The sequence below is a fragment of the Amphiprion ocellaris genome, chromosome 14 (assembly GCF_022539595.1).
Source record: "Amphiprion ocellaris isolate individual 3 ecotype Okinawa chromosome 14, ASM2253959v1, whole genome shotgun sequence".
Taxonomy (NCBI): Eukaryota; Metazoa; Chordata; class Actinopteri; family Pomacentridae; genus Amphiprion; species Amphiprion ocellaris.
The window spans coordinates 12,156,984-12,183,528 of record NC_072779.1 but is presented as its reverse complement, the minus strand read 5'-3'; the positions used below and the strand labels follow the sequence as shown (position 1 = coordinate 12,183,528).

At 39.6% G+C, this 26,545-nt stretch overlaps 1 protein-coding gene across 3 annotated transcripts in view; it reads right to left on the bottom strand.

The window, feature by feature from the left end:
- cadm2a (cell adhesion molecule 2a) overlaps nt 1–26,545 on the bottom strand; it is a 205,666-nt gene that overhangs the window by 13,670 nt on the left and 165,451 nt on the right. For 2 of the 3 annotated variants that reach the window (XM_055017238.1, XM_055017239.1), the window contains 6 exons: nt 24,575–24,727; nt 21,358–21,495; nt 10,526–10,687; nt 9,946–10,036; nt 9,659–9,837; nt 6,171–6,284 (listed from right to left, as the gene is read on the bottom strand). In XM_055017238.1, coding sequence (XP_054873213.1) covers nt 6,171–6,284; nt 9,659–9,837; nt 9,946–10,036; nt 10,526–10,687; nt 21,358–21,495; nt 24,575–24,727 — 837 coding nt within the window. The remainder of the gene's footprint in view (nt 1–6,170; nt 6,285–9,658; nt 9,838–9,945; nt 10,037–10,525; nt 10,688–21,357; nt 21,496–24,574; nt 24,728–26,545) is intronic. The other variant, XM_055017240.1, reaches the window with a different exon arrangement.

Here is a 26,545-nt window from a genome sequence, read left to right as displayed (position 1 = left end):
AATGCGATTTAATGAATAGGAAGGCTATTATATGTAATTCATAACACTAGCCCCAGGATCTAATGATTTCTCTTTTTCTGTTCTACACTTTATTCCAAATTGTTGCTATAATTCTTCCCTAAAGCGAGTTAATGTGACAGGTCATCAATAAGCTCGCCTGGCAATAAGTGGAAAGACCTTTGCATTATGTTTTAATTTCTCCTGTGCTCCTCAGCTTTATGGTGTAAAGAGTGGAGAGTGGAGGGGAAAATGGAGAGAAGATGGTCAGCACTGTTCAATATTTAACCATTTCACCCCGGAGGATGCTGCAGCCCGAACCTTAGCTTTTCTGGTTTTAACAGCAGCCAACCAGCTGCCCTGAACACTTGCCTCCAAGAAAATATGTCTTTTGCTCATCACATAGCGTAACCCGTGTCCTCAATTTTAAAGGAAGATCAATAGCAATGGAATAAAGCTGTTACAAATCCCTCCAAGAGGCAAAAATTGTCCCTTTTTATTGGCTTTTCATGAAAGGTTTGTCCTCAGTCTGAAGCAGCTCGAACAGGTGAATGTGGGGTTAAAAACATAAAATATTACGTATGCAGCGCCATGAGCCCTTTTGATCCCTAAATAATTTGTAACAGCAGTAAAAGAGACTGTTAAAGTCTCCCTCAATTTGGAGAGCATATTATTAAGGAGCTTCAATAATCTATGTCTCATGTTACCGTTTTCAAATTAACTCTAGATTCCTTGTAGACGATGTGTACGATAGTCAAGGTAGATTTTATAATGCATGGATAGTTAATTACATGTTTTACATCAAGTTATCATCTAAGTTTTTTATAGTTATTTTATTCGGTGTAAGTGTATGACCTTCCATGTGGGTTATGCTGCCATTTTTGTTCCTTTCTGAGACACCTAATTAGAAACACCGACCAATTAAAGAATCAACAAATGCAACATTTTGTTATACATGCTAATCTTTTTACAATATAAAAAAAGAAAGAAAATGAAATGCTGGTTCTTTGCATCGTTGATTCTTATAATACGATTAGTCAAAGATATTTAATTTAGGTACTTTGGATTGGACACAGGTTTATTGTCTTGGAAAATAAATTCAAAGCGAAATGACTGAGACAACATTTTGCTTTGCGAATTAATATGCTTACTTGTGATTTTAACATGAAACTATCTGTGAGATGTGCATTCTCAGCTACTAGTACAGCAAAATGTAGATGTGGTCAATTAACGGTCTCTGCATAAATCAGCTGTCTCAAATCTCAGGAAACAGAAGTGGTCCTCTTTTAATGTTTAATGTTATTCATATGCAGCTTTTTGGCCAGCAGTCACTTGAAAAGGGAGAAAGCTTAGAGGCTAATCCCAACTTTTGAAACCTGACCAATCTCTTGCCTCTGCTCTTGAACTCCCCTTAAGTGTGTAGTCACTGCTATTAAATTCAAGAGTCAAAGAATATCCTTCATATTTGCCGTACCAAACATTAAAAACACGACGGTTACTGTATGGATTACCATGGTAACCTTTGCTGACACTTCAAACATCAGGTAGCCTTTAGCCTTGGTGTCAATTTAAGACAACTTAGCAATGTCTTGGTATACACTTTGATTAAGAGTCTCAAGGTTCTCGGTGCATTTCTTTGCTTTTATCTTTTGCTCCTTTTAGGCAACAACGGCTGGACCTAAGAAAAGAGAACTTTTACTTTGGAAGGAGGTAAGAGGGTATTATTTTAGTTTTTCTGCCTTTTTCCACAGGCAGAGACATGAGGCATGAATAATTGCTGTCTTCTCAGCAGTGGGCCCTTTTTCTGCAGCAATATCAGGCTACAGGGGCTGAGGGTTGGCCACACGAATGCTGATTATGAGAAGTGAATAGTAAATATTTTAAACACCAAAGAAACCCTTGCGCATGATTCAACCTTTCAGCTTCACAAGGTCAAAGCTAATTTGCAAGCCACGAAAAAGCATTTGGCAAATTTTAGAGAACCCAGTGTAGGTGGGAGAGAGAATGTGTATATGTGTGTGTCCGTGGAAAGTAAGGTCTGATGACATTACATAGACCTCTGATACTTAGCGAAAGAGTTATTATAGCCATTAAGGCTGGCTGGGCTATTGAAGCAGCGTGAGTATTGGGCATACCTGCCAGCACTTCATTAATAAAGTGAATCACAGACTGCAGTTATGCATCAGTCCTGGCATTATCCAATACGGATGAATAACAGTGAATCTCTCGCATTCCTGTACACGAGCTGCACTCCAAAGGTCAACAAGAGTGAGAATTAAAGGCATGGGGTTCTGTCAAATTTACATTTCCCATTAGAACCAGTGAGTCTATAATATTAAATATTTATTCGCTAATATTCCTGCAAGGATGAATAAATGTTTCCATTAAACGGTACATGATTATACTGGCCACTAATACTCACTGTCACCATGTCAGCAAAATCAGATATTAAAAAAGCAAAAAACTTTCATTACGTCCTACTGTAAAGCAACTTCACATTTCACATCTTGTAAATACATTTTTTTTGTAAATCCTGAATACTAAATCCTTAAAGTGCTGAAAGGAAAACAACTCATTGTTCTGTGCAAAAAGCAGGAGTGCAGACAGGTGTTTTTCAGCTGTGGAGCCAATTTACACCTCTCATGCAAATGCTGTTTCTGCCTCACTTTTGGATTGTCTGGGAGGATATTTTGCAGGTGAATTAAAAAGTGTTTTTAGCATACCTGAAAAAGGTGTACAGCCAACAACTCACAGTTAATGCATTTGCATCATTTGTATTGTATCTGCACAAAAACTTAATTTTACAGGTAACTTCTAGTTGGAAACAGACTAATTATTAACCCATTTTCAGTTTTACATTAAAATATCATACAGTGTTTTATTTTATTTGAATTACAGCTGATATTAAGGTTAATCTAATACTGGATTAATATAACACCCACTTTGTTAAAATCCGCATTCACCCCTGGGCCGAAGGATACTTCTGGATTATATTTCTCTTGAAGTGAAAATGTGGTCCAGCAGCATCACCTGGCTTTCCCATTGGTCCATGGCTGTCATGGTAACCAGCAGGAATTATTCTCTTGACTCTGAATGAGCACTAATTTAACACTGAAGTCCTGGGAAGTCTGAAACATGTGCAAATGTAGAGTATCTACAATCAATAGAAAAATACTAAGCACTTAGCAGCAAATAAACAACCCTTTAGGATTTTTTCAGTGTGATACGCTGGCAAATAACTGATGCTGTGAAGCCACAAATTCACAAAAACATGGATTTCTATATTTGCAACTGGACTGGTGGCATAAAAAAGTATTAATTGTGTTTTTGTCTTTATTTATACATGCAAAATGATCTTAAATGAGGTTTTATGATATGACTCTAAGGATATTTCTGCCAAATTTTCTTTGCTTTCTCTATTTCTCTTTGGGTTTCTGTTTCTCTCTGTGTTTGGGTTCTTTATTAAATGTCCATGTGCATTTGTGTGTTTAAATTTTATCGTAAAAATCTTCTTCATAAGTGATGATCTCCTCTATACCTAAAAATGCCCCATGTGCTGATGAGGGGCAAGCAGGGAAAGCTGTAACACTAGCATATGCGAAACACAGCAGGCCAGAGAAAGGCGCACCTGAAGGAGTTCATTATGTATGAAAGATGCTGCTATCCTGCATCCTAGTGATGAACCTACAGCGCATACTTCCTCCGCACATGAAGACAACTTTATTAAAAAGACAAAACGTCATGGGGCGGTTACAGCGCCACGGTTGTTTGCTTTCATCCAGAGCCTGTGAAAAGACCTGGTAATAAATCAAGTAGACACATGAAAACAGATAGTGTAGTATCCTGTGACTGGGGACGCAGTGAAGGAGTCTGATATTTAGATTCCCTGAAGATACACAGAGAGGCTCAGCTCCTCTTGTGTCTCTGAATTACACAAACAGACATCAGAGAAGAAGTGAGGCACACTGATGAGGAATATCCAACAATGTGTGGAAGCCTGTTATCTAACAGGGTCTTCGGAGAGATGTGAGGGCAGAAGAGAAGAAGCAGAGAGGAGAGGGAAAACTGAAACAAAAGCTTAGAGAGAAAATAGAGCAGAGGAAAGGTAGAAGGGGGAGTCAAGACTCCTGAAGGACTTTAAAGATGGTAATTTACAGAAAGCAGCGGTGATGAGAGGAAATTATTTTGAGATGGGGACTCTGGAGCACCGTGGAGTTGAGAGGAATGAAGAGAGGGAGCAAAAGAGCAGAGACAAGGCAGAAGGTAATCTCTGCTACATCTATATTGTGAGAGAACGGACAAGTAAGTGAAAATGAATGAAGCCACCCTGGAGGGACAAAAATAATGGAAGTCTCTTAGATTAATATTTTACCTCTTGTTATAGCTGAACCGAATGCTTATACTGTGCACTATGTTTTGGGAGCAAACACACAGTGGGAAATATCTCATCTGAAGAATCATTTTACATCCTAAATATGTTGTCATCTTAAAAAAAACATTCGCACATACTCACAACAACTTAAGAAACCATGATCAAGATGATATATGAGTGAGCAAGGTCCTTTGCATACAGCCTATCACAGCATATTAGTTTTAAATTGACATGTCACTCAAAGGCTTTGACTGACATATCACTCTACTGTAGCAGACGTGGTGCCATGTCAGCGTTACTGTCAAAGTGTCACGGCATGGAAAGAGACATAATCAACAGACAGTCTGCAATTCCACCAAACAATGGAAATCTAAACTTTTTACACCTTTGCGTGATTAAATGTGCCATACAGTCTTGTAAAGAGTTCATATAAGCAACTGGGATATTTTACCTCCTTCTGTGCATCTGCGAATGCAACTAATGCTGGATGAACAAAGGACGTGAAGGTAAAATGCAAAATGAATGCAAATCGCATCATGAATGCATTATACAGATATTCCTGGGAGTTGCAGTTGTTCTAGCTAAGAAGCTAAAGTAGCATTACCTTCCCAGATGTTTGTGATATCCCTTCCATCTATTTATTTCTGTGAAGCGGCTGTACCAAAACTTTCCTTCTCCCAAGGCATGTCCTCCAGCTCCACCTGGAGGATCCTGAACTTTTCATGAGCTGGGTGGAAAATTCAGTTCCTCCAGCATGTTCTGGGTCTGCCCCAGGGTCTGCTCCCACTTGTACAAGCCAGACTGCCTCCACAGAGAACCATCCAGTAGGGATCTTGGTCAGATGCCCAAAACAACTCAAAAGGCTCCTTGTAATACAGATTCAGTTCAGTTGGACATGCTGGAAGACCTCCAGAGGGACTGGACTGCTATTTAATGCAAACATACACTCTGAAATAGAGAATCAGCCATTTGACTAGTGACCATGGGGGATGGTTTGGGAAGAGATGGGCTAGCAAATCGAAAGCAGCATGTGACAGTACAACAGAATCTGAAGGTCACCAAAACACATTCTGCACTCAGTCATAGAGAAACGATAACACATTTTGTGAAGCCTAGATCACACCGACACTGTGTTCTGATTGTTGTTGATGAGACAGACAACCATCACTCTGACTTTTCAGAAGTTTATTTCTCAAACCAAGGATCCAAGCACTCATATTGTCACTTCATAAGACAGCAAAGGAGAAACATTGTTATGTCCAGTTGTGTCTGGGCGTCTGCTGGGAAAGGAATTTAACCCTGGATTTATCTGCAAGGATCGGCCTCTGGGAATTGAGGTTAGTGGGGTGCTTGGTTGTGGCATCGGTGAACTGCAACCACATTTTGTCTTTGAGGTTTAAGGGTATATGAGCACAGTATTTGAAATACCAAGGGATGAAATGAATGGAGCATTTGAAAAGCTGCATTATTTTTCAAATACAATGACCTGGAGTGTCTTGGAGAAATCTGTAAAGTGTCCTAAATGTAAAACAAAGTGTATCATTACTCAACAAAAAAAGACACAAGTAAGGCAAAAAGGTGGAGAAAAAGTATCAGGCAAGAAATTGTCCTAGAAGGTACATTTCCAGCTCTCAGTGTCTCCAAGTCTTGTTGTGTCCGCAGGAGACAGCAACACTGAGGTAGTGAAGCAGCTGAGCGAGAAGTAATATATAGGACAGAGGAGACGTTAAAGTAAGAGGGAAATGGGAAAATAAAGCAGCATGCTGAGGGGGTTGTGGAGATGCGTGGGGTAGTACTGTACCTCTGTTGCCAGTGACTGTGGGGTCTGAGGCGTGGGTGCCTAATAGTGCAGTAGGATCTGGAGGGATGGGATGTAGGGGGGGAGTGGTGGATGGAGACAGGGTGGTGGGGACGTCTGTTGGAGGGGACAGACAGACATATATATATATATATATATATATATATATATATATATATATATATATATATATACAAAAAAATTATAAAACAACAACAAAATGAATTCACACGGGGACACTTTCTCTGTGATATAAAATGTTCTGTCTTGCCATTTCTGCAGCAGGAGAACAGAATTAACCTTGAATCTTGTAACAGGTCCTGCACTGGCAACCTTTTAACATATGAGAGGGAAGAAAGTTGGACTGCACACCAAATGAAGAAAGTAATTTGACAAATGATCTGTGCCAATTATCCATGTTTGCAGGGGTGATTTTAGAAAAGGTAGTCAAGCCATCATTACCGTGCTCCGTTTTTGACTTCTCACTGCTGGATAATAGAAAAAAAAAGTGCTTCATGCGAGGCAGAGTCTCTCACTGTCACATGTAAAGCAACAGAAAAAAATGGGACTGAAACATTGTGTGACAAAGTTAATGAGGTTACACTACCACCTTGGCTTTTATGTTTATGTCACGCCGCATTTTATGGTGAGCTACAAGCTTTTAATTGGCTGTGGCAGTCTTTCTCAGGACCAACTGTCCTCTGTGTCTTGGTGACATTTCAGCCTCAGTGTGACTCACTGACTAGCTAACTGCATGTCTTCAGGAAAGAGGGAAGAGAGAAAACGTCTCCTTGTTGGAGGGAAACCATTAAAAAGGTATTTTCCAAGAATTATGGAGGCAATTGTGAAAGGCTAAAAGGTGTGCTAATCACTAATGAAGGGTAGGAACAGACTGGGTGCCATTTCAAGAGAACAAGTAATGAATCTGAATAGGACTCTTTGACCCTCCCATACCCAATTGCCTTTTTTGTGGTACAGAATTTGTCAGTTTAATAACATCACTGTCATTACGTGCATTGGTTATTCTTGCTGTTAGCTTCAGCTGGCATTTGGAGGAATTGTTAAAGCGCAGCCACATACCAGGGCATGTATGAGCGGCACATTAATTAAACTAGCGCTGCGACTAATCAAATAATCAATTACTTGATTAATCAGGTGATTTGGTGCTTTTAGGGCTAGAATAAAACAAAACATTCAGTGACATCATCTTGAGTGCTAGAAAATTGCTATGGGCCTTTTTTCCACCCTTTTCTGATATTTTAGAGATAGAAATGGAATTAAATGATTTACTTGATAATAAAAATGATCAGTAGCTGCAGTCTTAAATTACACCTCCTCAAACCATGCACTAGCAGTGAGGCAGTGGGTTTTGGAATAGAAATATACCATGAAAGTTTGAAAGCTGTGATCGGCCTGTTGCTGTGAACCAAAAATTTATCAACAGAAATAATTGATTTATCTTTCAGCTTAGTGATCCTGCTTAATATGCTGATATATGCCCTTTATTGACTTTGGTAATGGAACCGACATGATGGTCGGATTGAGATGTGTTCAGGCTTCCCTGCCTACCTGTATGTGAATTCTGCTTGTGAGCTTCACATCCCTTTCTGCTTTAATAAAGATCTCCCACAGGATTTATGTTTGAAGGTGAAAAGTATCATAAATATGAGATGGTTTACATAATTAGTCAGTCCTGACCCCATGTTGTAGCCTTGGATGCATAGATGGAAGCTTTATCGCAGTAACAGACATGTAAACATTGAGCTGGAATGGTCTGTAATAGGTTTAAAAATTCATTATGTCAGATACAATAAAAGAAGTTGGTTAATGTTTTTACACCTACTTTGTCACAGTGTGTATGAGCACGGGATCAAAATTTTACTGAGCTGACAGCATTGGTAATTAGAAGAAGTAAATTTTAAGTTGCATAATGCTGGGATTTTACTTTGCCCTTTCTCCGATTTTACCCATTTTAATTTTACTCAGCACACTTTACTAAGCACTACTAGCTGAAGATCAAGTTGTAAGCCATTAAAATGCTGTTCATTTGGAAGATGACCTATTTCTATGACATTTACAGCCTTAATTTGATTCATGGTTCTATTAAAGCACTTGTCATTTGTGCAATGAGTTGACTAAAGTCTCTGGTTGGAGTGATAAATAACTTATGTGCATGATTTCTGGATGTGTGCATTGTTCTATTTGAGCCTATACATTCTGCAGCCAATGTGTATGTAAGTGAATATATCTTTGTACACAGACACAGTATGTAATATGCAAAAAGCCTTGTCCATATTTTGGAGTACTTGCTCATTGGGTGTCTGCATGTAGAGAGTCTAGATTCATTAAATTTAATAAATTACAGCTTCTGTTACATAAAAGTGACTAATGAAGTTGTCTCATCAAATAATAAATCTGATTTTTCATTTATTATGTTGTGTACAGTTTTAATTCTGCACATTTCTGATTCTAAATGTTTCTACATGTTTCACAGCACTTCATTACTGATTAATAGCAGCCTTGATTACATCCTTCATTAGCTGGTTATTACTGTACATCCACCAAGGACAGTCAAGAACAAACTAGAAACCTCTCTGGCAAAGCATAGCCAAAGGCATCTGATAGGTTTATTCTCTTGTGCGTAGGTCTGGGTTGAAACAAAAGAGCGCATGAAGCATTTCTCGTGTAATAATATTAACATAATATGTTATTGATCTACTTTGGGAAATTCCTCTTTGTCTCAAGTTGTGTGATTTTTCTGGCTGCAAAAAACCCCAAAAAACAAAAAAGTGGTTTTTGTCCATTATCACACACTAAGTTTCTGAAACAGAGGGAAAAGAGATGTTACTTAGCTCTGCTCTCTCTCTCTTTTTTTTTTATTAAAGCATTATTACTTAATGCCAAGAGACAAATGGCAGTGGAGAAACGGAAAAGAGGAAGAACTATCTGTTTTCCCTGACACCGAGTCCCTTTATCCTCCACCTCCTCTGGCGTTACTAGGAATTACTTATCCTTCCTGGTGATATTCCTGACAACACAGCACTAAATTCTGCCTCCCTCACACATTTCCCTCCTGGTGTGTGTGTGTGTGTGTGTGTGTGTGTGTGTGTGTATATCTGTGTATGTGTGGAGGATCTGGGACGCAGGTTTATTTAAGGAAAGGCGTTGGTGGCATTTGTGTCACCTGAGGCCCTTATTCTCCCTGTGAGAGATGGTACCACTAATCACTCTTAGCAGTGATACAGTATACAGATCAGGACGCATTATAATCTGAGGTTTTTGCATTGGAGTTTGGTGCACGTGCCGGCGAGGTTCATATGTTCCATTATTTATAGGTAGCATTGTTGGAATCCAAGCCGTCCTCTTGTAGCTACTTTCCTTTGCAGATGCTTCATCTGTCGATGGTGTCAAATGAGTAACTGATGAATATTTCCCTCTGGACATTACACAAAACACAATTACCCACATACGAAGCTTTCCTCTGGACTCACCATAGACGTAGAGTACATATTCAGCACTGCTGGTCCCTAGGTGGTTGCTAGCTTCACAGCGGTAGGTGCCATTGTCTGTCTTGTTGAGTGAAGTAAAGGTGAGCTCTCTCCCCTCTACAATCATCCTGTCCAGGTCAGGAAGTTCACCTCCATCCTTTGTCCACAACACAGGATCTGGCCTGGGAGGTAAGAGGATGTGTAAGAGAGACAAAACATGCTCCATGTACGTGTCTGGCAGCATAAAATAAAAAGCTGACGTGGACTAATGCAGAATAGGAGTGACTTACGATGGGTTTCCTTTGGACATACACTCCAGCTTTAAGTACTGACCCTCCTGAGGGACTGCAAGGGACGGGTTGATCTCCACACGAGGAGCATCTAGGACAGACAAAGAGGGCTCAGAGTGAGAGGGGATAATATGGAATACATCAATATTAACAGAATTATTCTATTATTTTCCTGACATTGATATGATGTAATGGTAAAAAGTCGTGAGGAAAAAAATGGTTCATCTCAATTAGTCAGACTTTTTTGTTTCTTCTTACAGAAAACCCAAAATAAAAAAAATGATTGAAGTATAATTAAATCTGATATAAGTTGAAGAGCTATGATTTAGGACATGCCATTGTAAGAATATGACAGGAGCCAATGACTGTCCATTATAATTTTAATGGACAAAAAAAGTGAACCTAAAAAATATAATATAGTATAAATATCTATGCGAATAGGATTCCGCAACCATAGCAACACTCTTTACCAAGAATATCAGTTGTTCCCTTATTTATTCATTTTGCATTGACCTTTTCCTCTTACGCCCATCTGTACATTTAATGTATGTGTTTGTATGTGGATTGTGTGTACACTCACAGTGGACCTCCAGTACTTCAGTGGCCTGCTGTGGTGACTGTGCGAGTGCCACATGGTCCACTCTGCAGGTGTAGGCCACTCCATCATCATTCCTGTCCACTCGCAGCTGCAGAGAGCTCCGTACTGTAAACGTCTTCCCACTTGCATTCACCTCTTTGGCACCTTTGGAGAGAGTTGCATACTGTCACCAATGCAGCACATTTATCTTTCAGTGTGCGACGGCCACACACCCGTGTGATGCCCCCATGTTCCACCCACCCATGATCTGCTTTATGCACACAGCCAAGGTCTCCTATCCATATACTGGCTTATAGAGCTTATAATGCAATGCAGCAAGCACCGACATTGAATATTTCACACTGATAGCAGTTACATCTTTATCACACCATCACTTCACAGTTCTGAAAAATACCATACTGAATATTTGATAAAGTTGGCATTTGAGAGCAAAGATCATACTCCCATGTGTATGATTAGACTGATAGAAGTCAAACGGACTTTAGAAACTCAACCAGTGAACTCAAGAACTTTGGAATCTGCGTTGTGAATAAAATAATCTTTGTACAAAATCTTCAATTTACTTCACTTTAATTTTTCATTGACCTAACAACCACAGTTAGAATGTCATCATGCTACTTTCTCCAGTGACGCTTGTCTGGCTTCTACCACTTTACCTGATGTGTGAATGGAATCTGTTTTTCCTTTGTGTTTAGTTCTTGGGCACTTCAGGGAGAGCTATGCATACCAAAAGGTGTACACACAAAAAAGTGAATAATGAAAGAAACGCACAAAGTAGCAAAGGGAAATCAAGGTCTTGCTCTTACTGCGCCATCAACACGTGTATTTGCAGAAATACTGAAGATTACTACACTCATAAAATCCATCTGCTGCATATGCTTTATCTTGTATCCTGGTGCTGGTACAATCTAGACAGGACCAACAGAAAGACACAGTCAACCACGCATGTTTACACTCACACCCATGGTCAATGTAGGATCACAAATTAACCGAACATGCATTTCTTTGGACTGTCGTGGGAAAAATCACCAACAGGTTTAAACCTTAGAACTTGTAGCTCTGAGATGACAGTGCTAAAAACTGCACCCACAACACCACCAAGTCCTACTTACTGCTCTCACAACCATCACGAGTCAATTTTTTTTTTTTTTCCAGGAAATGCCATTTTCAACTGTTGCTTCTCCCATTGTTTATGCTTTGTGGGGTCACTGTGTTGTCTGTGTAACATCAGTACACATCTCCCCGGATGCTGCCAGTTCTGGTTCAGTTCTGTGGCCTCACCTGCCATCTCTGTGTGTGCTACTCTGGGCTCTACTACTCCCACACAACTTGTTGAAATCCCAACAAACATTTTCACGCACTTCACTTCTCCCTCTAAATGACAGCTATTTCCAGTCTCGCCTAGACACAGACATTACCGGTGCCAATCAGACATTTGGCAACAACCGAATTTCACCTTGTACCAAAGTATCATCACGCACAGTCCTATTCATTTGTACAAATTGTTCTCAGAGCTGTATCAGCAACACCTGCCTTGTAATTCCAACCAAACACCTGATCTTCCACTCAATGCACATCAACACCCCAATCACTGGCAAGGCAGTGGAAAACTCCTCCAACTTTCAAATTATCCACCTGATGTCCTGACATTTGGCAAACTCCTTGATCACATCATTCCCCCCTTTGCTTAATTTGCCTCCCTAATGATATAGACTTTAGATTAGCCAAATGTGTTTGATTTAAGTGCCACGACCTGCCTTCGTGACACCTGTCTTCGGCTGCCACATTACTGTCCTTGAAATTTTTATTGGTTAGTGATAAATAATCCCCCCTGAAAGCAGAGATGCTGAGTAGGTGGAGAGACTCTTCTAACTGAAGGGTCAGAAAGTGGACTCCTACACTACTGACTTTGCTCATCCCTGTCAAGCTGTCCTTGAGCTTGGCACCCTGTACTTAGTTAGGGCGCCCTGTGAACTATCCAGATGACCACAGTTTCATCGCCATGCAGAATGACAGTCCAGTAGCACACTGAGATTCTCTAAACATACCCAGCAACACTTTGCTGATATGCTACCAAGTCTTTTTTTTTTCCACAAGTTTGTAGTAGTTTTTTTCCCCTTTCTGGAATATTACAGTTAGAAAAAGAATTACTATAACTGGGAAACTTCAGTGTCCTCTATATAATACTGATCTTCCACAAATCTGCATTTTTTAACTGACCCTGATCCTACTACTGGCTGTTTTACTGGATAATAATTTCATTATCTAAACATATACAGCTCCAAGTAGTTATTTTTTAATGCTTCCTTCCTCCGAATCAGCCGTTGGTGTTTGGTCTGCTCACATAATATCATAACATTAAGCCAATTCATCCTATTCAGAAATCTCATACTATTTCTGCATTCAGACAATGCACTACTTAGTTCAACATGTCCCACTTTTCCTGTATTTTATACATCATCACATTCAAGGACATTGCACTGTGCATACAGTCTCTCATGCTGACCGCCTTTGTTTGTGTCTCCTAAAGAGACTGTTTACGCTCCATATCCTTCTCTTCTCTGTGCTCATCTGCTCCACTTTCTAAGCATCCCACCCCACTGTCGGCTCTCCCTCGCCATTCTGCCAATCAACTATTCTGCTCAGCCACTTCCCCCAACTGAGGCAATGAGCCCGCCTCCCCTAGAGATGAATGACTGACAGGTCTGCAGTGTTAGCAACATCTATCCAAACAACAGGAGAGAGGGAGAATGACTCGATTTCTACAGAAAGAGGAAACTGCAGGAGGCAAAGGAAAGTGAAAAAGGAGAGGGGGAGCGCTGGAGGGAGAGGACATCTAATTTCTAATATCTAATATCCATGTTCCAGGAGCGCAAACAGATTCATTCAGATCCATCATTTGCAATACCAGGTCCACGTAAACTGCTTCTCCCTGCCTCCTGCTTCTCCCTCTGTCTGTTTCCCTACAAGCTTCCTTCCACATATATGCTGTTTTAAAAAATCCCTGTTACCCAATCTGTTTTTATCCCTCTTCCTGGTGATATTTGTATGTTATTGTTGAGGTACGTATTGGGCTTAATGAGTAGTTGGATGCTTTATTCAAACACTATTGCTTTTGAAATTAAAAATTCATATTTCTTGAAACAGTGCATAAACGCACTATTTATGTACTTTAAGTCAGGTGAGAAAATGTGACTTACACCAAAGAAAGGTGCAATCATACGCTAACTTATCTGGGACATCAAATCCTTTCAAAAAGGTCATGTTTGGTTTTTTTCGTTAACCTGACAGATGTGTTTACTTTTTCTGCATTTATGACTTGGTTTGAAAAGATGATTATAACCTGCAGTGTTTTCATTTTTTTGGAAAAATACTGTATGTCAATTCAAAACACTGTAATGGCTTTCTCTGAATAAACTGAATGAATCATCCTGAATTGTGCAGTCTGATTATGCTCATATATTATGCTGAGCAAGACCAGAATTTAAGTACTTCAGTCACTGTGATAGGCACTCAGCGATGTCCCTGTAGCAATTAACCTAATGTTCTCACTGCACTTAAACTCCACTATTTCTCACCGTAGGCTGTTTTTCAGGAAAAAAAAAAAAACACTTCTTTTCTAAGTAATAATATTTCGATCTCAGTGGTTCTTGATTGTAAAAGCACTCTGCATTGAAACAAAACTACTGGAGAAATTGAGAAACTCACTTTCTGCTGTGTATGATTTGGCTGTGTGATTTAAGTGTCTCGGCGCCTTTAGCTTCTTTTCTCATGGCATTTTGAAAGGACTCTGATTGCCTCTGTGTGATTCAAGATAAGAGTACTAGAAAAACTAAACACGCTCGCTCAAAGTTTGACTTCATTAATATCATTATTTGGTCCAAAGTCTTCTAGGATCCACTTTGAGAACATAATAACAGTTGTCTGACAGCAAGTAAGACATCATCGATAAAGTGCATCAATCTGCATGCACTCTGTGAGTGAACTAAAGCGTGAGTGCATGTGTTTGGCTGAGAGTTGGTATAATTGGTCTATAAATACAGTGTCTTATAGTTTAAACAGCTGAAAGGAGAAGCTGACATTGGGCTGCCATTAAATCTCAGTCTTGTCAATCAAAAAGTCATCTGTCTCATAACACACATGCTCCATATGCTTGTGTTGCTTCTTCATTGGCCTGAATGAGCAAAGATGGTGAGAAGGCACCGCCATTTGCTTTCTCTGAGGAAGAATTAGAAACATATTGATGTGTTTCATTTTTTAAAATAAATTTATTCATATATACAGTTTCCATAATGATATATTTAGAATAGTTTTAAGGCAACAAGTGTGCAGATTTATATTTCTAAGTAGTATATACATGTTGCACAATTTACACAGTTTTCTTAAAAATAGTTGAGAAATTCAACATGCACAACAAACACACTAATAAGAAAAAGGTAAGAGAAATGGACACCCTCCTGCCATATTCACATGTGCTACCTTTCTCTCACAAAAAGCCTGGTAGTATTTGGCGGTGACTGCATCAAGCTGTTCTGTGGGTGGGTTGCTCAAAGCTCCGCATCGTTGGTGTGAGCCAAGACGGGGCCTTGGAGGATTAGAAATGGAAATGACAGGCGTAAAATGTGAGGATCTGACCCTTTTATGCCATTTTACAGGTGGGAGGGACGACACAGGAAAGGAATATGGAGGGACAGACAAGAGTGACTCAGGAGCTCTGCTAGGGTGGGGGATGAATCGCAAACAACGGCAACAGAGCTCCTGGCAGCAGGGGTCCGAGGGCTGACTCACCATACCCTGAACAGCCTCCCATCTCAGATTTAAAACAATTTGCCATAGCTTGAACAATGTAAAACCATCCGCATCTGAGGGTGAGGATAATCAGAGTATGTTAGTGCACAAAACACTCTTATGTTTAAATACACAAGCTGACAATGTTAAAAAAAATCTGTTGCCAGGTTTGTATCTAACCTTTGCGGTTTCCGTTGCCAGTCAGACGAGCAGCATAGCACCAGGCATGACTAAACTTTCAATCCAGAGCACTAATACGCATCGAGCTCCAGCTCCAGAGAGGTGTGGGGATGATGTATTGTGCCTCCCACCGCCGTCTCACTTATTCTGGCTACTCTGCAGTGTTCAGGGAGCTCGGCCTGTTGGCAGCCTGTAAGCGTCCTCCCCTGTCTGGTCTGTCTCACCAGCTCGACTCTGTGCTTAACTGACGGGTGACTACAACCAGGGAGCACTGTTAAATGTTAGGAGACTCTCTTTCAATGCCTGGCAGACCTGTATCATAATGTCCTTTCTGACATGAAACTCCCAGAGCATTCACAGCTAAGAGGTGTCTGCCGTGTATCCGTGAAGACGGCTTTCCACTCCAAAAAGAGAGGCCCGGTCAGTCTCACCGCCCTGGCATTTAAAAATGGACAGGTGCTCCACCTCCAGGATGTTGCTTTTAATGGGCACAGACAGCGTGTGCAGCAATCTGATCTCACCTTCTACTGTGCTCAGGGCTAAGTCTGTTAACCTCGTCACACACTCTTATGCTGCCAGAGACAGAGGATACATCACATCCACCTCCGCATGGGCATATTTAATGAAGGTGATATAAGTTTAAAGAAAGAAGGAAAGGATAGGTGGTGCATGCAGCTCGAAATACATCTCCTCTTCATTCTAACCACCTTGTGGCTTAAGCGTTGGACAAAAATTGAACTCATCTGTACTTAATATCAATCGATATAAGAATAGAATCCACAGATCTCATTCCAAGCATGTATGTGTGCGCCATGCATGCAACTATTTTTGTGTTTGTAGCGCACATGAAACAGGATAGAGAGGGCCAATATGCTATTTTGTGTGTGCAACTCAGGCATCTTTTATTCATGCCACTGTGGCTTGCAGGAGCCATCTTGAAATTACACCTTTAATGGTCATTGATCCACTCCACCTCAGGGAGCTGGATAGTATAAATGTAGTCCCAACACAGACTTTTTAAGTAGTGTGCAAGGTTGTCTAACACTGTCAAAGTGGCTGAAAATGTATTTTTCTTTTAACTAGAAAACTTCTTTAAATTCCCAAACTTGATTCTTATTTTAGTGTTCACGGTGTCACTAGCAGTCTCGTCAACCCCAACATCATCCTCTCTGAGACAAGCTCTTGGAGCTTCTTCCTCTTCACTTTCCTCAATGGCTCTTTCCAGGGCAAACCTAAGAATAATAATGGCCACCTTAGTCTGTTCTTATTCACAGTAGTCAAGGACAATTACCCATAAATGAAGAAATAGCCAGCACTATTTCAAAAGGTTGTTCAGTCACTGTTCAGCTCTTCAGTGAACGGGCAGAGCTGAGTGATAGCGTATTGAAAAGTCAGCAGACAACGACCTGAAATAGCGCAAGGTATGTCTGCAGTAATAGTTCCTTGTCCTTGACTAACAACTTTGACAATGGAATAGGGATGTGACCGCGAGCGAATTTGAATCAAATCTCTGCGTTTTTTTCCTTAAGCCCCCTTGGAATAGAGCTATCGCGTAACATGATGAGGCAATAACCTCTACAGTTTAGGTCAGAGAGTATGATAATACTAGTCTGACAGCGAACATCCCCACCCTTATTTGAAATAAATATTCATTTCATCTCTGCCTTACTTGGTCTCCACACAGCTCCCCCTGGTTCAGTGGTGTGTAAACAACTTCTACATGCGGTGATATTGGAAGAGGTCTCTCTGGGTTATGGTGTGTAACTGAGATAGAAATATATCATTACTGGGTGGGGACTGAGGGGATCTAAGGGACAAAGCAACTGAGAAATAAGAATATTGGATTCCGTTCCACACACGCTAGCTTATGTCCTTACATGCAGTCTGTCCGCTCCATCTGTCTGTGTTGCTCACGCATACACACATATACATAGATATACACACTCGCATTTAGCATAGGGTGTTTGTTAACTGCTTGCGAATGGGTGATGGACTGCTCCAGCGGCTCTACCGGTAATATAATCTTCCCTATTCCCCCAGATCCCTCACCAATATGTCACAATTGTCATTTATTCCCAGCATGGTCACCCACAATCAGATGGCTTTTCACACTGAACACACCCCGATCCTGTCAGGATGATGAACACTTCAAGTGCACTCGCATACACCTACACATGCATACATACATTGTGTATTAATAGGCGCTGCCCTTTCTGTTTGCTTGCTTTTATGTTTATTTATTTTGTCATTTTCAAGTGTTGAGAGAAAGTCAGACCACCAGAGGGGCGGTTCGCTACTGGGTTGGTTTCATTTTCCCCCATTAAAATGCAACACACACTTCCATATACAATTATACACAGATAAACTCTCAATTGGTGTCACATGTACGAAGTTCGACTGTCTGTGACTAGATAATTTACACCTTCTTATTACTACAGAAAAACTGGACCAATTAGTGGCAGAAATGCATTTATGGTTTGACAAAGTAGAACTAAACGTGAAAATGTGTGTGTCAATCATCATGTTGAGAACACATTTTTTCCTGAACTAACTGTGTCCTGGAGGTGCCTGACAAACGCATCACAGTGAGCAATGAACTGCTAATTAAAAACAGACACCTACCTGTCAGGAAAGACAAGTTATTATTCAAAGGATCAACGTTTCCTTCACCTTTAAAACCAAGAGGACGTGATATTATTTATTCAACTTCACTGTGTTCAGATCCAGTGTGTGAGGTAACAAAGCTCTTTTAGCATAAAGGATGTTCTGAGTGAGTCTGAATAAATGCGATGACACAGATTCATCTACGACTAATTAAAATGAAAGATAAACATGATATCTGCTTAAAACTGTGTGGACAACTAGCATTGATTCGTTCTTATCGGCTTGCTGATCTGGACCGCCGGAACCCTAATGCCAGATAGCAGGCTGAGCTGTCTGGACTTAAGCTTTGGGTAGAAAGGGTGTAATGGCAGACACTGAAAGAGCCTTTCAGTGAATTCAGAGAGGGCCAAACATCACCTGCGATCGAAATTCTTGACGAGTCCAATAGTGGATCTGACAACTATCTTCTAATCCGACATTTGTATTAAGTCTCAAGGTGCTGCTTTCTGTTCTGGCACAGTGTAACCAAGACTTCTTTAACAGGAAGAAAAAAATCATAATGCAGGTGTCATCATCTTGCTGGCATCAAGGCATATGCACAACAGAACACACTTCTACAGAGGAATGTGCCCTTTCTGGGTAAAGAAGCACAACCTTGTCACAGTGAATAATATGCTGATATAAAATTGTACAAGGCCCAAATTAAAGACAGTCGTGTGCCAAGTTGAGGAGAGAATTATAGCATCTGACCTTAATGAGAGTGCGTATCCTCCCGAGACTACCTTCACTTCGAGCCACCAAGGATATCTCTGACTACCTGTTAACTTTCAGCGGTAAATTAAAAGAACATAATGTCCCTGCTACATTTCCATTTGCCTTACAGGGAGCTCTTTTCTCAGTAGTGGGCCACTGGGAGAAGTAATAATGGTCCAAGGAGACACAATAAACTTGTGCGAAAAAATACTCACTCTGCTAATTAGTGTATACTCTGTTTCTATATGCTTGTTCATCAGAAGGAAAACAAAAGCAATACAAAGCGGAGAGACAAACTATTAGAATAAATTACAAAACCAGCGAATAGTCGGATTTAAAAAAAAGGTGTAAAACAAACAACAATTTGCAGCTTGGGGATTATGTTTTTTTTAATAACATAACTTAAAACAGTAGAAAGTAAGAAGTAAGTATTCCATTTCATTTGAATTCACTTTATATGTATGATGTCTGTGTTCATGAGCAGATGAACAGGGAGACAATTAGTAGTTAGCATGCTGATTCACTGCTGTTTGGGGAAGAGGTGATTGAAAAGGTGTCTATTACAGTAGAAACGTGCATCGCTAAAGGTATTTGAAATACTGTACTTGAAAACACACAGGACACAAACTCAGTTACATGAATAAATATGTGCCACATAGATGACAGACCTAGTTAAAGCTGCCTGTGACAGCAGAAAGAAAACTATTAATATGCATTGTTAATAAGAAAAAAAAATCATGCATTGTTTGGCAAAAATAAAGTACTTTTGTGCCTTATTAAGCCTTTGTATGAGCAAGAAAATGAACTCCATGAAGTGTCTGTGTTGTATGTCCCAAATACTTCTCCTGAAGCAAATTCTACTACCTTTAATTGGGCTTTTAGGATGTGCAACACCTGGCTGGTTGTTATTCTCATTACTGAGAGTCAGTGATCTGTTGGGTTATGCAAAGATTCTGACAGTGTCTTTCCAAACATTTGCATTGTTTTTGACAGTTTGAAAAAAAAAAAAAAAACCTGTGATTTTCGATCCAATCTTGCATTTAAATTAGAAAAAGGGTGATTTGCATTTTGCTATCTGCCTTTTATCTGCCATTTGATACAAAACCGCATCTGTTTCTGTCTTTCTCAAAAACTTAATTTCATTGTTTCATTTCCTAATCTTTTTTTTCTGCAGCAGTCTCTCTCTCTTTCCCTCTTTCGTTCAAACAATTACATAGCGGATGGTTCATCAAGTAGAACAGAGCAGGAGCAGGGTGGAAATGAGGTATGTAGTCCAGTCAGTGAGATTTAGAACAGCCCTCAGATAACAAGGGAGGTTAATGTATCGGTCTCAGGCCAGAGGACACATGCTGAATCTGCTCTATTAGAAACAACTTGTTCAGAACAAAAACACACTGTTGAGACAGCCACTACAGCAGTTTCACGGTGCCAGTTTTATGACAAAGACTTTCTACCATTTTGAACGCATTTTAAAACACAAATGAGTACTTTCTGCTACATTTGTTCTCTATTTGTTTATTACAAAGTGCAGTCTGAGCCATATTGAAATGTGATAACCAATATTTTCTTTTTTTTACTATCTCCAAAGAGAAAATGGTTCTTATGGAGAAGTTTGCTCCAGAGGGAAATAACAGTCAGGTATTAAAATAGTGGTAAATCAGTGGATAGTTGTTAACTGTTGCTGTTATCAAGTGATACTCTTAGAACAGGACTAAAGGCATAAAATATTAGTAGTGTTTTTCAATGGCAGAAATTGTAAAGTAACTAAACTGGTTCAATGAGAAAATATGTTTTTCAATTACATTCACAGCCTCAGTTTTGTTTGTATTAGTAAGGTAATTGTGTTGTCAAAGAGCCAAATCTTGGCAATGTAAAAAACAAACCAATTTTCAGCAAAAAGTCTTAATTCCTGTTCTAGAAAGAGTGATCGATTTATGTAATCCTATTGCATTCATAAGATGTCAGTATAAACCTGCCACTAGTTGCTTGTTTTAGCCAACTTTGTCCTTCCTTTCTGCCGTCTGTGTGTTACTGCTTTCTTTGCTAGGTGAAACAACAACAACAACAACAACAACCACCCCTGAGTAAAAAACCTACCACACTAAATATTTTCAGTTTTACAAGAGGATTTAGATCATGTAGTTTTGTGGGAGAACATTGGTTTTGATTAAAATGCTGCAGCAAATGTTCTACCAAAGCTATTCCACCTGTAATTACTTTAGGGAGTGTTAAAGCTACAGCCCTTAGCTCTGCCCACCTCGACTGTAATTGGTTTACAGAAAATACAAACAAGCCAGAGCATTTTTACCCGCCTACAGCCGAATGACCGTGTGCTGCAGCCAGGCTATTATGTTCTACAGAATGGGCTGGCAAAGCGAGGCCATACTTTCCCTGACAGTGTCTGCATGACGCTACGCTATGCTGTATGTTTCACCATCCATGCAGCTGTAAACAATGCAGATGTAAATACAACTACAGATGTTACGTACCTTTGACCTCCTTTTCATTCCTGAACCAGCGCAGGTCGGCGGCGGGCTTGCTGCCCTGAGTGATGCAGGTCAGAGTGATCTGGTCTCCCTCAAGGGCAGGCTTTGTCAGGCCATCGATCTCTGGCTTCTCTGGCACACCTGAAGGATGTAATGGAAATCACAGCGATGGAACGAATTCACGCACAGCAGTACGTCATTATGCAACAATAATACTATTTTGCCTTATTGGAAATTCTCCTCCAGCTTGCCCACCTGCAGGGACATTACAGAGCAGACTACAAAGCTTCCTTGAGCAGGACACAGATCAGGGAAGATTGCTGTTGTCACATGGGTGGACAGTTTTTCTAACCACCCGGTCATCCATTTCTTTAAAGGTCTGATTTACAAGAAACTAATTTCTCACTTACATCTAGTGGTTCTTAGCCATGCAGATAGTTTTGATTAATTCTGTCCCGGTTATAAGATATCTGCCTCTGCTTCAACTCAAATGTAATAGGGTTGAATGGAGTTTTGTTTGTGATGTTCACAGAATTGAAAAATGACATTTAAAAAATTCAACAGCAACGTGTCCTCTAAGAAAAATGTCAAGGTTCCTCTGGGTGCTCCGCAGATTTTAGTATTAACACTTTTCACTGGGACTGACTTCTATGGTCCCCAAATTATCATGGTACAAAGTGCAAGTGAAAAAATCTGTTTTTGTATTTGTGTGTGTTTGTGTACATGTGGTTAAGCAAAGGTTTGTGACAACACAGGAGGCCACAGTATTGTCCAGAAAATGTTAATTACTGGCCTTTCCTAGAATGAGTGTTTTAAGTGTGTAGTGTCTGCCCTTCTAATGTCAATGAGCAATGAGTCTGCCTCAGGCTGAGTGACTGAAAGGTCTGTCAGTCAATGCCATTGACTGGCTCTCGCCTTGTCTGTCTCACCACCTCTTGTAAGGTTTATTACCGCTGTTAAAGGCCTCCCTTTTTTATGTTTACCATTTGTGTGAAGGGACAAGCTGCATACACAATCCCAACAATTGCTGCGTCTCATAGACGCACCAATAAGTGCTATCTGCCCCTCCTTATCTGAAGCTAAATCTTATACAAGTCATTTTTAATACACGTTTTTCTTAGCAAATTGGTTTGGTGGATAGTTTTAAGAAGCATAAAGTACTGTAAAGTGTCACTACATCAAACTACTGTGGTGTGTGTGTAAGTGGGTGAATGAGTAAGTGTGGCTTAACTCAGAAAATTTTTGATGGCTTTTCTGCCAGACTGAGTAAGAGCAGATCAAATACAATGTTCATCTTATACAGTCACGTTCCTCTTGGGTGGCAAGAGGCTGCAAAGCTTTAAACCTTCGCTTTGTGCATGTGTGTGTTGTGTGTGTGCGTATGTGTATGTGTGTACGTAGAGCCATGTGAGTGTATGTGTGTCTCTGCTCATTTGTGCATTATGGATTGGTCTGTGCTATGGTGTGTTAGTGTGCGTGCATGACTGCTAAGCATGACCAAGAGCGCTTTCAAGACAAGGAAAAAAATCCTGATTTCTGAAGCGTGGTAAAAAAAAACAGACAAGTGGATTTCACTGATAATTCTTGAGGTCACTCTGATCACACTGCTTTATGTTAATGTACACATACATATGCATTTTGTGCAAAGTAAGAGGGAGAGGATGCATCTTGACACCGTTACATCGAGTTAAAGTCAGTGTAAGTTTCTGTTAATAACTGAACTTTTGTACTGTTTTCATATGTTATAATTGAGTGCTAAGTCTCTCACGTCATGCATTTTTAGCAAGGCTAGTGGCACAGCTTTAAGGATGGTAGCGTGTGTGTTTCGTTCAGACTGAAATACCAACTGGATCGATTTCTGTAAAATTTTGCACAGGTGTTCATGGCCTCCAGTAGATGAATTCTAGTGTCTCTGGTGATCCGTGACTTTTCTATTGCACGATTGCAATGAAATTTATTACACGCACTAAAGTTCCAATCAGGGTGTACTGTAATAAATTTGATGACCCTTTAACTTTTACATCTAGCACCAACATCAGGTTGAAAGTTTGACTTGTTCAGGACTTTTCACCTAAAGCTTTTCAAATTATTTTTGTAGTAATAATAATAATTAAAAAAACCAAATGTACTGATGCATCAAAAGAACTGAATATAAAGCTTACATGGTCATTTTAGAAAATTTGTACCTTTTCCAAATCATTCATTCAATGTTTTCTCGTGTTCATTCCAGGCACTCACTGTCCTGAAACAGTGGCAGATAAACCGGGCCATTCATAGAGCATTTTGTATGTTTTCCTGGCTTGCGCCATTAACTATTAATATTACAAAAATAATTTTCTCCATATCCTTATTGAGCAGTAGCCTTTAATGTCTCTAATTCTCAGAATGCTTGTTAAACAGAGAGCCAGCAAATGGTCCTGGAGTGCAGTAGCACATCTATTAACATTAGCGAAAACTAATTGGCAAGATAATAAGCCTGGTGGCAGGAAATGAGACAATGTTTGTGTGAGGCGATGAACACAACAGAAACACGACTAAAGAGAGGGAGGTACTAACAGTATGTTTTTATTTGCCTGCAGGATGCAGGCATGAGGCAACAGGGTATTTCTAACCATGTTAAATCACAACCAAATCATAAAAAAAAACATTAACGTTAGACCCCATTCACAAAAAGCTCCACCAAGGCTGCAACAGTTAAACCATCAATGTTCTTATATGAACCCATAGAGAAACTGAGTGATTTCTAAGTGATTTCACAAAATTTTGAAATTTAGTTAACTGAAATGTTTAGTTAATTTAGTAACATTAATCATCACCTAAGACTCAAAGAACAAGACCTTCCATTTAGAGCATTCTGAATGGGGAGCCATGGGAATAAGAAAATGCAGAGATGCCTTTTTTTTCCCTACAAATAGCAGCTTATGCAGACCATAAGGTACAGCAGCCACAAAACTCATGTGAGCAAGAAATATAACTTTTTCTTTACTCTCTTCTTTTCTTTCACCTTCCCTTTTGCTTGCTCTACAAACATGTGTGCTCCACAGCTGGGAGCAACAATGAGCACCTGCTTTCTAGACAGTGTCCAAGATAATCGTGGGATATGCAGGATTTGTTTCAGTCAGGTCAACCAAGACAGATTGGGGGGGTTTGCACAGAAACAGCAACTACATTAATACAAATGAACATTACATTTATTGAGGAATTTAGTCTTTCTACTTACCCAGAACAGTCAGGTAGGCTTTGGCTGTTCTGACAGGCATGGTGAAGAGAGAACAGGTGTACATGCCTTCATCAGTCAGCGTGACATCACTGATACTGATGGTTAACTCCGAGAACGATGCATGAATAAGTTCAATCCTGTTGTCCCTTAAAGCTGGAGATAGAAACAGACAGAGACAGACAGTTATCAAACATGCTGAAATATCAGGAAACCAGCAGCCAAGAAAGACACAACTTCTATAAAATTAATTTGATATGGTGCAATATTTAGTAACCATTTTGTTATTTCTCTTGCATTTTGTATCATTTGGCAAATATTGTTGTCCATTCTATATGTTTATGTGCACCGGGGGTTTCACTACACATATACAAAGCCAAACAGATGTTATAGAAGAAAGAGAGTCAAAGAGGAAGGCTGAGAGAGATCAATTCATGATCAGAGCAGCAGGAAACAGCAAAACAGAAAACAGAGATCAATGGTATGTTAATACTTTGCATTCTATTACTAATGTCAACATATGTACATTGTTAAAGAAACAGCAGAATCCCAATTTAATGAGACAAACACACAAGAGAGCATCTTAATTCAAACCTTCTTCGGTGTGTACGGTAAGGCCACAAATTATGAGCAACTCTGCCTTTAGCATTATGTATAAATATGCTTCTTCTATTTAACCTGTCTGTACTATGAAATGCAATTTTGCCTATTAATTTTGAATGCTGATGCATAGTATGGTTTATGCCTATATGAAAATGTGCTCATTTTCTTTGTTTACTACTTTAAAATATGGTAGACACACCATGCTATGTAAGGTAAATAACATATGTATGAATTGATTTAAATGCATAGACAATTGGAAAATTTTGACCTTAAAACGGAACTCTTATTTCAATCTCAAAATGAACGCATCAGCACGCCTCTATGGTAAACCGCACTCCTACAGTTTTCTCTGCTGAAAACCGTTGTAGACATTTACTTATATGACAATGTAATCTTCTAAAAGATATAACGGAATGGAAATCAATACTCCAAAAACGGGCAGAGAGAGGCCTAATGAGAATTTGGCAAGATGTGAGGGTTGAAATAGATTTACTGAGATTGGATGGCTGGTTGAAACATACTTCATGTTCTTCAAACCAGACTCTGTACTTCATATTTGTGTTACAGTTGGAGCAGTCGCTGAGATTTCACAGTGAGGTGACACCTTGAAAATGACGTGACTACCGTGTGTAAGGGGTGCATTGTGAGGAACAAAACAAAACCACATAAAAGACTGGTTTGTACATTATGAAAAGACCAATGTCAGTTGCTCAGTGTGCAAACATTTCTATCGTGATGTGTCTGAGGCCTTGGCTACTCAAGAGGTTGATTCAAGCCTTCCTTTAGCGAGCACAATGCTTTTCTACAACCCTTTTTAATATGAGCAGCCAAAGCGGCGTTGCTGTGAATCTCCATGAAAGTGACTCGGAGTCTCTCCATGTTCTAGTCGAGTGTGTGTGTGTGTGTGTGTGTGTGTGTGTGTGTGTTTGTGTGTGTATGTGTGTGTATGTTTTGGTTCAACAAAGAAAAAGCATGATTAACTGCACAGAGGTTTTCATGTGAAGCCACATGAAATAATATGCCTTTCCTGTGATAATTTGTAAAAAGTCATGCAAAATGTAAAACACACTCTAGATAGATTTAATCAGTAAAAGTCTATTTGTACAATACTTTAAAGATTGGCTGACACCCAAGCTATGTAAAGTATGACATCCTAAAGCTTTAAGCAGGCATTAAAAAAATCATTCTCTTATATGCACTAACCCACATAAATCATGTGACTAAAGTGCAAACCTTAATTAATTTATACTGCATTTCAAACATTCATATACAAAAAATACATAACATATCATAATATATGTTACAATGATGTCAATTACATCAAGTCAATTAACATTGAGCTATTTTGAAAATTGCACTGACATAATTACA